General features: G+C 45.9%; 1 protein-coding gene across 3 annotated transcripts in view; it reads right to left on the reverse strand.

The window, feature by feature from the left end:
• Positions 1–14681, reverse strand: part of Gcnt2 (glucosaminyl (N-acetyl) transferase 2 (I blood group)) — a 95193-nt gene that overhangs the window by 61726 nt on the left and 18786 nt on the right. Inside the window, exon 1 of one of the 3 annotated variants that reach the window (XM_075969846.1) lies at positions 1393–2936. The exons of the other annotated variants lie outside the window; for them this stretch is intronic. Within the exon in view, the coding sequence (XP_075825961.1) occupies positions 1393–2311 (919 nt within the window). The 5' untranslated portion in view covers positions 2312–2936. Of the gene's footprint in view, positions 1–1392; positions 2937–14681 lie in introns of those variants that run through there. 3 annotated transcript variants of the gene reach the window in all.

Below are 14681 nucleotides of genomic sequence, written 5' to 3' on the forward strand. Positions count from 1 at the left end.
TTTTAAAATAAAATTTATTTCTTAATTTACCTGTATGTAAGCGTGTCTGTGGTGCAAGGATCTGCATGTGAGCGCAGGTGGCTGTGGAGGCCAGAGTCAGATCTCTGGAGCCGGAGTTACAGATGGTTGTTGGGACATCCTATGTGGGTGCTGGGAATGAACTGAACTCTGGTTCTCTGGATAAACAAGCAGTATGTGCTCTCAAGGGCTAAGTCATCTCTCCAGCCCTGTACTTGTTTGTATACATCCAAATATCTCGCAGCCTTCTGCATCTTCCAGTCTGCTAGGGCCCCATACATAGTAAAGCCCCATGTTTCCCCATTTGTTTACGCATCCCTTGCTAACTTACACTGTTTCATCTAACACAAACTTACTGAACGTTTACTATGGGATCTAATCATTGGGGATAGAGCAATCAAACAGAGACAGAAAATGACCTCAACTTCATGGAGCTCCCATAGGAAAGACCAGGAGCAAATTCAGGCAGATCACTATCCATGATCATTATACATAGTGATCCCTTAAAGGGAAAACCGGGCAGTGTGCTGGCACATGGCTGTGCGTGGAGAAAGGGGACATAGTTGACCAGAGAAGCCCTCCTCGGAGAGTTGTGGTCTGGTGGGTGAGAAAGAAGCTGTGTGGTTCCAGGGGGAGGCAGGAGGGCGGCTCAGGCATAGATCTTGGGCTAAGAGAAAGTCTGATGAATCTGTGGAGAAGAAGAAGTTCTAGTGCAAACTAAACACAGTACTAAGAGATGACTGGCAGACGTAAGCTGCCAGCGTCACATGGGAAGGTGTTGATTGGGAATGATCCCACTGAGAGCACTACGGGCACTCCTAAAGGACTAGGGCGAGGGCTCTACATTGCAGTCTGCATCTCTAATTCCTCTTTCTTCCTCTTTCTTCCTTCCTTCCTCCCTTCCTTCCTTCTTTCCTTTTTTCTTTTTTTCTTTCTTGTCTTTCTGTCTTTCTCCCCCCCATTTTTTTTTTAAAGAGGCAGATACTTCAAAAGTCCTTTAAACACAGTCACCCCTCAGCGTCCCTAGGGGATTGGTTCCAGGGCTCCTTGGGGTGATGAATATTGGTGTGGATATAAGTCCTTTACATCAAATGGTGCCACGTTTTCATATGACCTATGCACACACAACCTCCTGTATATTGATTAGCATGCTCTCTGCATGACTTGTAACCCCTAACTCAGTGGAAATGCCATATGATCATTGTTAAATTGCATTGTTTAAGGACTCATAAGAAGGAAGTTTACATGAACTCAACACAGACACATTCTTTTTTTTTCCATGAAGATTTTCCATCCAAAATAGTTTGACCCCTGAAATGCAGCCTAAGATGACCTGCAGGCATTCCTATGCATGCAACACGGACTCTCACATACCTGGAATCCTATTGAGCGTCACCCAGAAATGCTCATCGGGACTGAAAGTGTCTTTGGACCAATGGAGCAAATCAACTGCCCGGGGGTCATGGAGAACAAAGTTGGCAAACTCTCTTGATAGAGCGACGTAGGCAGAGCCAAAGTAAATGGTGAGGTTGTGGGGAGGTGGAGGCTTCAGTGCAGTGGTTCTGATCACATAGGAAAGCTCTTTGCTCAGGTGTTCCCGGTGGACATACTTGGTCCTTCCTATTGCGTGTGCTGGAGGCAGCACCCCTGGGGTGAGATTCTGCCCCTTAAGCCCTTTCAGGTACTGAACTATTTCCTTGTTGGTTTTTAAGGGGAAGTCCTGCCCACAGGTGTTGATGGCATATTTCCAGGGGATTTCGGAGGTGGACAGATCTTTGATGCAGTTCAGGTCTGCCTGGAGCCGGGATATTCCACCATAGACCACGGGCTCCATCTTAGAAGCCATAAAGGCGTTGGGGAAACAACTCACCAACTGTTCCACCGCACCTTTGAATTCAGGGGTTGCCTTTTCGTCCACATGAATACAGTAGATATTTTGAGGCATGAAGATAGCCCTGAAGAGCCTTGCAAAGGTGTCAAAATTGTGATGAATGACCATGACATAGGCCAAAGGAAACTCGACTTCTTCCTGAGATAAAGGGGCTGTGATATAGTGGCTTTGGGTCACATACTCCGTGCAAGAAGGCTTCTCATGGATCATTAGTTTGTTTCTCCACGGGAAAGGGGTTTTCCCGTTGATGAAGGATGCGCACACCTGAGACAGCATCACAGAGTCCGAGACGTTCAGCTTCTGGTAGCTTTGATGTCCCCCAAAACTTAGCACATACAGCACAATAAAAATGATGACAGTAGTCACAGAGACTACGAAGAGGTAACGCAGGGACAGAGGCATGCCTTCGAGAGGGGCGAGATGTCAGAGCTCCCATCAAGCTCCGCCAATTTCTTCCCAGACTTACTTTTTCCTGGGAGCTCTCGCTGTGGTACATGCTCCAGTCACTGTGAATTCCTGCCGTTTCATCTTCCCGAGCTCAGCGGCTGGCTCTCGCCTCAAGCTGATATTAGAATCTGATCCCGCCTCTCTCAAACCTCCTTTGTCTAAGAATCCAGCAGCAGGTTGCCAGAGCCCAGCCTTTTCCTCCTCTTCCTTGGGCCTCCCCGTTTGCTTCTGCGGGCTATTTTACTGGCACCGCTACCTCTTTTTCAATTCTATTTCCTCAGGGGGTTTCTCCAAGTCCTCCCTCCTCCTGTTACAATCATCACAGCAAAAGCCAAAGTTGAAAGGATGAGCCGGGCTAGGCGTACGGCTTCCTGCCCTCCTCTACTGCCTCTCTCGCCTGCTCTGTTGCCTACTCTCCGGGGTGTGCCAGCTTAACAACCCAGGGGATCTAATACAGCCACCGTTCCGCGAGCTGCAGTTTCGGGAGAGTCCGCTCAAATGACACAATCTTGAAATAAAAGCACACCTCCTCCAGCCCCGCTCCATTGTAATGTTTTCTAGCCCCACCCCACCAGTTTCCAAAACAAGAGCTCCCAGGGGGAGGAGTTCCGGTCCTAGGGGATTTGACACGGCAGAGGTGGGGGGGGGGGGGACTTTGACATGAACCCCTCTCCTTTTACTCAGGCATTCTGTTACAGAATGTTGGGGTCTAGTGAGCAGGTGGTAAGCTGTACCCTCTCATTTGGATGAAACCTGAAGGCTTCGCAGAACGGGAGCTCCTGGCTAAAAACAACGTTACGGATTTGCATCTAAACAGCGTTAAAGGCTTAACGATCTCCATTCTTGGACTTTTCCAAGACTTTATATTAAACAAAACAAGGTCTCAAGCAAGCCAGACTGGCCTGGGACTCACTAGGTAGCAGAGGCTAGCTTTGAACTCCTGATCCTCCTGACTCTAGCTCCCAAGTGCTGGCTTTCACCCATACCGACTTCGCACGACACACTTTAGAGGCAGTTTTAAGCATCCTCTAGGCTGCCGACTGCCTTTCCATTTTCCTTCTCTATGTGTCTGCACTTCACAAGTCGGAGTCTTTGCCCTGTGCATTGACTCCCAGTGGAAAAAGAGCTTCTGTGCCAGCCTGTGAAGAAAGAGAGCCCTTCAGTTCTCAGTGTCCCTCTGCAGAGGCTCCTGGTAGACCAGACCAGCCAGCGGATCCCTTTCTACAAGGACTTGAGATTCAAAGTACCCAGACTCCAGCCCAGTGGCGTGCCCTGTCCTGAGATGGAGTTTCACTCTTCCAGCTTTTATTATTTACATGTTTTGTTTTTCTGCTTGCAGATTATTTTTCTTCCCCCTTACTACCCTCTTTCTGCACCTGCCTCAAACAAATGTTCTAAGGAGCCCTCCCCTGGGTCTTTAGGTCAGCAGCAAAAGAAAATGCAGCCTTTTCAGAAAGCAGCTCCATTTCTTCCAGTGTCTTCTCTGGTCCGTGGCAAAGGACAGTTCAATCTCCAGCTTCATCCCCTTTCCCAAAATAACCCTGTTAAATATTAGGTTATTTCGTCTGCTGTGTCTAAACAGCAGAGTATAATTTTGGCATCAGTAATTTCGTTTTGGTGAAGGCTTGTGGCTTAGAATGAATACTGAAACCCCTGCAGCCTGACAAAGTATACAGATACATAACTAGGGTAAGTAAATCTGTTCTCATTACCCTCTCCAACTGGCCAATAACATGGAAGTTCAGATTTACACAGACTGAAGAGATAAACATTAATGGCATTACTATATTAAGAAGTACAGATACTGACCAAAATAAGAAGTCTCATAATGCTTCTGAATCTAATCCAGTACCACACCAGTGGGGCTGTTCATATATTTAAAAATACAGCTGTTGTTCCTCTTTTGTCTTCTCTTGGACCAATTCCCCATTCTTGGATCCTGAACTAAAAGGCCTTGTAGGAGAATGTTTGACAAACCTGGTTATTGTATTAGAGGGTGCTAGTTGCCTGTTTCTTTTCCTTCTGAACAGGCTGCAGTCAGTATGTTTATCCAAGATGGACACTGTGAGCTTTTGGCTGTTGAGCAGGGAAGTCTCAGCCTTCCAACCTACCTTTTCCTAGAGTCAAGAACAAAGTTGATACCCGCAGGCTTAGCAACCATGCCCTTGGTCCTCTCTTTGAGAGCAATTACTCCTGAACTAGTCAATTAATCAGGCTAGACATGCCTGCCCTTCCCTGGGGCCACCTTAAAGACATTCTCTCTGTGGCAAACAGAACCCTTTATTTGGGGAACACTATCCAACAAGTCTTTTTGAGGGCTGGTTATGGAGCTCAGTGGTACAGCATCGGTACTCATAAGGCCCTGGGTTCAATTCCTAGTACAACAAGGAGAGTGCACATGTGCGCGCCCGCGCACACACACACACACACACACACACACACACAGAGAGAGAGAGAGAGAGAGAGAGAGAGAGAGAGAGAGAGAGAGATACTAAGCTATATAGAACACAAGAGAGAGAGAGAGAGACTAAGCTATATAGAACATGTCTCCAAAATATAGAGAATATTGTTTATCTGAAACAAAAGAAGACTTGGAACCTACTATAGTCCTGTTATCCCAGCACTTTAAAGATTAAAGCAGGAAGGATAACAAGTTCAAGGCCAGGCTGGGCAATTTAATGAGACCCTATCTCGAAATAGAAATGAAAGTTTTAAAAAGAGAAATGAGCATAGAATGAAATGAAGTTTTGAAATTTTAAACTGGGGCTGGAGACCCAGCTCAATGGGATCAGTTTAGTTTGCACGAAGCCCTTGGTTCAAACCCCTGCACTGCAAAAAAGATGGGAAAGAAATGAAAAGCAATCAGAAAGGAATGAGGATCCCTGTCCTTCGGACACTCGGCACCTCTGACCTTCCCTTAAAGAGGGTCAAGATTGAGTTCACCTGACCCTGCAAAACCCAGAGCAAAGCAAGATAAAGGCCTACCGCTCAGAAAATTGCTGCTTGCCCCACCCAATCAACTGTAAGGGAGGAAAGATCGGGGTGTTATGCAAAAGCAAAACAAACAGTTTGGGCTTAATCCTGTTGCCCAGAAATACACAAAGGATCAAGTGCAGGAACACCTCCAGGCAAGCTGGGGCAACCAGTGGAAGATTTCAGGCTTTCCCGCACCTTCCCTCTGCCGAGCTGCTTCTGACGCACGCTTCATTGTGCTTTCATAATTGTTCTGGGACTTGTTTTTCATCCCCAATTAATCATTATTCTTTACTCAGGGAAGAGCTAGAGAAGGCGCAGGTTCATACAGAAACACCAGATTATAAAGTTAAATAATAGCAAAAAGGGGCACAGGAAGCGTGGCTGGGGGAGAACTGACTGAAAATTGAATGCATTTGCTTTGAGGGGGTCAAGTTATCCAGGCAGAAAGGGCTCACAAAACGAGGTGAACTTGAATCAGGTCCTGGGCTTCTCTTTGGAAGGACGTGTTTCAGTGCTTTGCTTTGAGGTTTGATTTTGTGGCAGGGCCATTAGGGAGGAGCCCAGTCCAGCCTAGAACCCTAGATGTTCCTGCATTAGCCTCCCAAGTGCTGGAATGACAGGCACGTGCCACCACGCTTGGCTCTGCAGCTGACTTTGTTATGGAAGGAAAACAATGACTCAGGGATTCGTTCTTAACTTAAAATGTAGGGATTGGGTTTTCACTTTGAAGCTGAGAAAGTAGAGGACTCTGACATCCCCAATTGCTCTGTCTAATCAATTAGGTAACTCCATTCCAGGCTGACTGGTGGTTTAGAAAAGATGCTTTTGGTTTATGTTTCAATTGTGATGATCATGACTCTAAAGAGAAGGAAGAAGACCTCTCCAAAGCCCATCTTTAACCAAAACAACAATTCTCCCACAACTCAGACATCTTCCAACGAGGTCCTCTAGGGAAAACCATCCTCCTGGGGCCAATCAGTTTTGCTTTCTATCCCTTTTATCTAATTAACAACAGAACAAGTTGTTATCGCTCATCTGAGGAACCCAAAGCATTATTTTATTTTAAATTCTTGTCAAAGTGTGGGTGGGGGCAGAGCTAACATGCAGAACTTCAAAGGCCCCAGGGTCACCAGTCCATGGCATCACGCATGAGCTAGAGAGAGCTGAACCTAATGTTGCTGAGGCAAAAGTCAACCGCAAAGACTTTCTGACTGCAAGATGATTTGAAGCAAACCATCTTGCAAAACACAGTTTACAGTTCGTCTAGATAAACTCATGTTAAGAGGCATGCAGTGAGTGTTGTAGTTAGCAATCAGAAATAATGCCATTTTGGCTTTGGGGCCTTAGAGAATGACAGGGTCTCGGTCTGTAGTCCAGGCTGGCTGACCTGGAGCTCACTCAGTCCCGGTGCAAGGCTTGGTAATATTTCCTGAACCATATTTCAAGACATCACTTTCATTTGCTTGCAGAGATTAATTGTTTAACCCTGGGAAGGTAGCGACTTCTTAACTATGTTACCAAAACAAGTGTTCTGCCAAACTGGGTTTGTCTGTAGCTGTGGGGTAAGGATAGAACAAATCAGTGGCTTGCCAAAATTTGTTTCCATTGCCTGGGATTGGGGTGGGGGTGCAAAAATGCAAGGATCAGGATTCTCTGGTACCAGGGGAGTCAGATGACCTGGATTTCAGTCCTAGATAACGATGGTAGTTCAGATCTCTGGAGCAAAGTTTGAGAACCCATGGACCACAGTCCAAAACTCCTTGATTCCCTCCCTTCCTCCATGGTCCCACCAGACTTCCTTCACGGAGTAATGTGTTCTAAGGAAAAAAAATCTTTTGTGATTAAAAATTTTTAGTGAGAAAAAATCATTATGAACTAAGATGACAGATAGCCTCATCCTTGCAACACAATTTATCATGGAAAATGAATGGGCGGGGTGGTTGTTCCAGAGCATCAGTGATGTAAAAGATTATATATTCTATAGGGCACCCTTTGCTCCCTACCAGAATACCAAAATCTGGGATGCCCAAGTCACTTATGGAAAAAGACAATGTTTGCATATGCCCTTTGTATATCTTTGTGTATATTTTAAGACCACCATTAGATGACTTCAAATATCTAACACAATGTAATTGTCATATAAGAAGTTGTCATGCTTTATTATATAGGGAATAATGATAAGAAAAAAGTCTGTATGTGCATAGTACAGGTGCAATAGTTTTTAATACAAGAGCTCCTATAGTTCCTGGCTGGCCTTGAACTTACTATGTAGCTGAGGTTGACCTTGAACCCCTAGTCTTCCTGCCTCAACCTCCCAAATACTAGGATTACAGGTGCACACCACCACACGAACTACCAGATGCAACATTCTCTTGAGAGAATATTTCCTATCTGAGGTTTGTTGAATCCATGGATTCAGAGCCGTGAAATGACAGGCCAAACTACACAAAGAATGTGAGAAGCTGAGCACGTAGACATGTGGCCACTGCCACTGAAATGAGACAACCCTTGTTACCAGCCACTTGTCCCCCTGATGCGTCTCCGATTACGATGCACAGTGGCTACCCTTGTGTGTGATCCATCCTTCACAAGCCCTGGGAAGGAGAACTCAATGAGCAGGACTAGGCGAATTAGGGTGAAACCCAAAAACGGCTAGTGTAGAGTTCAGTTTAGAGCGCACTTGGAAGGTACACAGGAAGTCCTGAGTTCCACCCCCAGCTCCACATAAACCAAGTACTGGTAATCCATTCCTCTAATCCTAGCACTCAGACAATAGAGGCAGGAGGATCTGAAGTTCAAAGCTGTCCTGGAGGCTAGCCTGAGAGCCGAAGGTTGTGACTCGGTGGACAGTGCTTACCACACAAGTGTGAGGACAAGAGTTCAGCTCCCTGGCACCAGCATACAAAAGCCTGGTGGGCATGGCAGCCTGTCTTTGATGCCAGAGTAGGGTAAGCTGGCGGCATCTTAGAGCTGCACGTTCAGAGAGACCCTGGCTCAGCAAATAAAGTGGAGAGCCTTTAGTGTTGGCCATTGGCCTACCCACGTACCCACACACATGTGAACACGTATACACAAGCTTGAACACCACATACACATAGAGAGAGTTGGGGGCGGGAATGTCAGCATTAACAAAGATCTGAGACACTGAGAACCTGCTGAGGAAGGAAGGGTACTTAGCACCTTTTAGAAAAGCTGACAGTAACCCTGCAGTCATCTTGCCCACCCCCCCCATGCCAGGAACTCATTCAGGAGAAAGATACTTATTTATCAAATGACTTATAATTCAGTCATTTATACAAACTTGTGACTCATACTTGACCTAAAATAAAACAATCAAATGTCTGTTAACAGCTACTTCACAGAGCATTGCCCAACCCCAGCACTGTTGATACCCTGGGCTGAAATGCCTCTTAAGGGCCTCTGTGCGCAACGTAGGATGCCTAGGAGCAATCTTGTCCTCCGTCCTCTAGATTCCAGTAGCATACTCTGCCTCAGCCTCCAGCTGTGACCACTACAAAGGTCTCCAGGCCCTGTTCCTTCTCTGTATTTGCTAATGAGAAATCTTGAATAAAATTCAACTGCCTGCCATAAGAAAAATCAAATCTCCCGAACACAATGTTGAGGCAAAAGTGTCTGCCATGTTGTATATTTCTATTTCTATAAAGACACAAATAGGTGAATGTCAATTAAACATGTTTCCACTGGAGTGCGGCTCACAGGTGTGTGCGGTATTATGAGAGAGCATCACACTGAACACGTGTGCATTTATCAGACAGGAATGAATGAGTGAGTGACCCCATTCTGAAACAGACAGAACTGAAGAGCGTCGACCCCCCTCACAGGCCCACAAGTAGCTCAGAGCAGGACGACAGCCTGACACTTCTGCCTCCATTTCATGCCTGTCCCTTTTCCTTCGGCTGAGGCACAGATGTAAATCATTGTCCAGAACTGTTCCTGAGTCACCTCGGGTTCCTGGAATACCAGAAACAGACATCTCCACGCAAGATGAGGGCAACTGTCCCCCACGATAAGGCTGCACCCTGGAGCGGAAAGAACCTTCTCTTGAGAATCAGAATGATGTCCTCAGCTGACCACAGCCATGGTGATAAGGACTTTTTCAGGCCACCTTACAGAACCAGAGCAGGGAGCGTTATCAGCCTAAACCCCCCAGACCAGGAGGGCAGAGTTAGCATGCCTGGGGCCCTCTATTTATTAAAAGATATTTTAAGATATGTCTTAAGTACAAAAGTTAAGAGAGAGATGGTCAAGGAGAGAATAAAAGTTCTACCTGTGGTGTGGGCTTCACAGCGGGGAGTCTGAATTAGGTTTCTTTAGGATAGGATTTGGGTGGTTCTCAAGTTACTTGGCTAAAAGTTGCTAAAAAGCACCACACACACACACACTCACACACACACACACACACACACACACACACACACACACACACTTTAAAATTGCTCAGAGATATAGTTTACAGCAATGGTAAAAGTTCAGGAATTTTTCTTGTGCAAATAAAGCTGTCAGGTGGATTTATGAGGGTAGGGTTTAGGTTGCAGAATGAGACAGGAGTACTGGAAAATTGAGATGATGTACCAGCCTGGCACTACATAAGTCTGGGTTAGCTATTACTCTTGACAAGGTGTCTTTTGGAAGACACAGCCATCTTTGTGGGCAATTTTGGTCTGAAGATTCACAACTCCGTGAGCAGGTCAGGCACACCTTCTGTCTCGTGCTTTCCTTCTCAGGTCCCCACAGTTGTCCCTGTCTTTCTGTCCTTTGGAATCTGACCACCTGGTATGTGCTAAAGAGCCCCCAGACAACACCCAACTGTCCTTGTGCCTTCAGGTCAGTCTGGTCCCCAGCACTGGTGCAGCCTCCTAGAGATATCATCTGTTCACCCATCTGTCTGTCTACCTGGACCTGGTCCCTGGGGCTGGCTAATATGACCTCCATGGTCCTCAACCTCACCTCTGCAGCTCAACTCAACCTTGAGGCATGGCTGGGCTCGCGAGTCAGCAGCTCAGCTCTGCTCACCTCTAGCGGCTCTCCACACTGGGGTCATCAACATATCGTCTAACCACGTGCTTGAGTTCCCTCTGAGTCTGAATTAGCTGCCTCTGCTTCCAGGAAGGCTCTCACTGCTATGGAATAATCCTTTTGTACACTGTGAAGTTTTGTCATTCAGATTGCTTTCATAAAAAGCTGCTTGGAATGCTGGGCGATGGTGGCGCATGCCTTTAATCCCAGCACTCGGGAGGCAGAGGCAGGTGGATCTCTGTGAGTTCGAGACCAGCCTGGTCTACAGAGCTAGTTCCAGGACAGGCTCCAAAGAAACAGAGAAACCCTGTCTCGAAAAACCAAAAAAAATAAATAAAAATAAAAAGCTGCTTGGCCAGTAGCCAGGCAGGAATTAGAGGCAGAACAACCAAACTAGGAGAATGATGGGAAGAAGAAGGGCAGAATCAGAGGAAGCAAGATGTATAGAAAATGAGGTAACAAACCAAGAGCCACATGGCAAAGCATAGATAAGAAATATGGGTTAATTTAAATGTAAAAGTTAGGTAGTAACAAGCCTGAGCTATTGGCTGAGTATTTACAATTAATATTAAGTCTCCGTGTCAATTATTTGGGAAGCAGTTGCCAGTTATTTGGGAGCAGGCAATTGGGACAGGAAAATCCCATCTACGCCATATGAACTGAGTTCCCTTTGAGTCTGAATTAGCTGCCTCTGCTTTCAGAAAGGCTCTCACAACTCCTTAAACTTGACGCTTTAACCTTCTCCTATTCATTGAGTAATCCATGTATATCCACATATATAAATGTGACTACTGAGTGATATATAATTGTGATCTGATAATATCAGTCAATAGCTGAGATTACAGACTAAGAACTTGTGTTTGCCAGTGGCCAGTCATCAACTGAAATTTGAATTACCTTGCACATTATAGCCAAAGAAACTGATGTAGCTTGTTATAATAAATTTTGACATTGGGAAAAGACGCATAGGTTCCTTTCCTAATTTCTGGCATAGCATGCCTACATCTCAACAGGAACCAATAAATGAAACTTTAACACTATTACTTGTTACCTACCCCTCTCCTCCAAAACCAAGTCAGTTGGGGAAATAGCTCAGTCAGTAAAGAGCTTGTTATGCAAGCAAGAGGACCTATGTTTAAGCTCCCTAATCTATGTGAAAAAAAAAAAGAAAGCCAAATATGATGGGAAATAGTTGTAATTCCAGCTTAGGGAGGCAGAGATGAGTGGATCCCTGAGCTGGGGATCCCTGGCTAGCCAGCCTAACCTAATCGGTGAGCTTCTGACCAGTAAGTGCCGCTGCCCACTGGATGAATGAAACCAGAGGTTGATTTTTGCTGTACACACACACAGCACACACACACAAACACACCCACCACACAAACACATATACCACACACACACACAAACACATCCACCACAATACACATACACAAAAACCAGGCAACAGAAATCAAAGGAAGAGATACTTTTAGTTAAGTCTCCAAAGCACAGCCCTACTTTTCAAAAGTGAAAATCTCCAGGGGTGGGGGGGTAGGGTTTACAGGGCAATAGGTGGAAGTTTCCCATGCCTGACAGAATTCCTTGTCCACAGACTTGTCCTCTGACCTCTGTGACCAACAAACTCAGGGTGCCAGCTTGCTCTCTCTCCCTTGAAAAATCAGCTTCATGTTCTACCCCCTGTGACCCTATAACCACACTAGCTTTAAAAACATTTATTAATTTATTTTTATGTGGGTGCATGCACCCTGGCATGGGTGTGGAGATGAAAAGACAATTTTCATAATCTCATGGCCTGGAGTTGCCCAATAAGAAGGGATTAGGAGAAAGTTGGTTGAGTGCCAACATTCATTTGTCTTGATATCGGACACATGGCCAGCTGCCGGAAGCAAAGACCTGTATTTTGAGATCGGTATTTTGTTTACGGCCATCTAAAGCTCACAAGTTAGGTAAAATACTCATCTCTATCCCCTCTGTGGGGTAAATTCAGGGCCTAAGAAATTAATCTGGTATCTTATCTCCTAATGAGACTACAGGCTCCAGGCTTTAGAAGCAATTAGCACCTCCTTTGTTAGTTAATATCTCTTTCTCTCAGCCAGAGACCTTCCAGACTTGAATTCCAGCAGACACAGCAGACACAGACTTTCCTGGCACCCCCCCCCCCCCCGCCCATTTGCTATAAACAGCTTCTGAGGAATAATAATAAAATTTGCAGCTTGATCAGAAAGCCTGTCTTGCTGTCATTTCTTGTGTCTCTTGCCCTTCCATTCCTCTCTTTTAGGTTTATCAGGGACCCCCGTTCGTGTCCCGCTGGCCGGGATAGACAGCCCTCTCAGACTCCAGCCGCTAGTCCTTCCTGACTGAAGGACTGACCGCACCTCCTCCAACTGCGAGCCACAATAAACCCGGCCCCCCTCAAGTCGCTTTTGTTGGGCGGTCTGTCAGGAGAGCAAGAAAAGCAGTTAACCGGCCATTCTTTTCTCTTTCTGCAGATTGCCGTTCACTATGACCACGTCGTCCTGCTTGGCATAGTGACTGCTCAGCTCTGACCCTCGTGTCTCCAGTTACACATCATCCTCACACGTCTGCTCCCCTGATCTCTTCCCCTAAACGTGTTTGTTTTTCACCTTATGAAGAGTATGTCTGGGACCCCCTCCCCTATAAAAGGTATATTGACATACTGTAACAAAATCCCACCAGAATGTTACATCATTTCACAGAGTAGCTTTCCCGGGGCCCTCTGAATCCCTACCCTGCTTCTAGGCACCCTACCAGAGGGCCAATCTGTATAAACAATGCCAGTGAGCTCTGGCTCTAGAAGGGTGTGCCAGGGAGGAGGCAAAAGGAATTGCTCATCAGAGAAGGAGGAAATCTTGAGTGTTCCTAGTGCAGGAAAGCAACTTGGTCACCAATACTTGATCCCTTGTTGTCGTACCCATTTGCTTGTCAGTAAAGCCCAGCTTTACTGCCTTTCCTTCCTTCCTTCCTTCCTTCCTTCCTTCCTTCCTTCCTTCCTTCCTTCCTTCCTTCCTTCCTTCCTTCCTCCCTCCCTCCCTCCCTTCCTCCCTTCCTCCCTTCCTTCCTTCCTCCCTCCCTCCCTCTCTTCCTTCCGTTCTCTTTCCTCCCTCCCTCTCTATCCCTACTCTCCTCTCCTCACCTCTTTTTCTTTTTCAGACATTTCTTTTCTATTTGAGTCAGCTGGTCACTATGTAGCCCAGGCTGGCCTGGAACTCTAGGAGATCTACTCACCTTAGGTCTTGTATGTTGGGATTAAAGAAGCTGCACAGTTTTGGGGGCTAATGCTGAGTCAGGAAGCCTTCTCCTAAAGGAGTAGCACCTCTGCTAGCGGGCAGCAAACAGAGCCTATCTGAAAAACATGCGGCTACCAAGAAACTGTGCTTGGCTTCCATTCTTTGTGGGTCTAGAAGCCCTCTACTTTTCTTCTCAATATTTTTTTTAAGGTCCTGTGTGGATCCATGCCCCAGAAGGTGGGCATAATTTTGTAAATGGAGACTGCTCGTTCATTTCCTGGACATTCAGACCCAAATAATCACATAGAAACCACATTAATTACAAGACTGTTTGGTCAATGGCTTACGCATATTCCTATCTAGCCCTAATATCTTAAACTAACCCCTTTCTATTAATCTGTTCGTCGCTAGGAGGCTGTGTCTTATTGGGTAAGGTTCTGGCGTTTCTCTTTTTCGGCAGCTACATGGTGTCTCTTGACTCCACCTACTCTTTTTTTTTATCTCTTTTCAGATTTCCCTCTTGATTTTGCTCTGCTAAGTCATTGGCCAAAGCAGCTTTATTCATTAACCAATAAAAGTAACACAATAAAAGGACATCCTACATCAAAAGGAGATTAGAATTTTTTTCTCCTCTCTAGGTAGCCCTGACTGTTCTGGAATTTTCTCTGTAAACCAGGCTGGGCTCGGACTCTACTTTCCTCTACCTCCTGAGTACTGGGATTAAAGGCACATACCACCACCACCCCTAGTGGTCCTAGAAGGAGGTTAGAATTGCAACCATGGTAGGAAGCTGGTTTCATTCCTAATAAGGAAACTGGGAAGAAACACATTGGTGACTATCCAAAGTGATGCAAATGTGTGTGGAATGCTGTCAGACACTCTCCCAGATTTGACGAGCTAAGTAACAGAAGAATCAGCAAAGCAGCAAGAACCCGTAAAAAAGCATAGCTGGGTATTGTGGCACACATCTGTTATCCACGCATATAACAGGTGCCAGGAACATCAGAAGGTTAAGGCCAACCTTAACCACATAGTGAGCTTGAGGCCAGCCTGGGAGCCTGTCT

This window comes from Microtus pennsylvanicus, chromosome 4, assembly GCF_037038515.1.
Source record: "Microtus pennsylvanicus isolate mMicPen1 chromosome 4, mMicPen1.hap1, whole genome shotgun sequence".
Lineage (NCBI taxonomy): Eukaryota > Metazoa > Chordata > Mammalia > Rodentia > Cricetidae > Microtus > Microtus pennsylvanicus.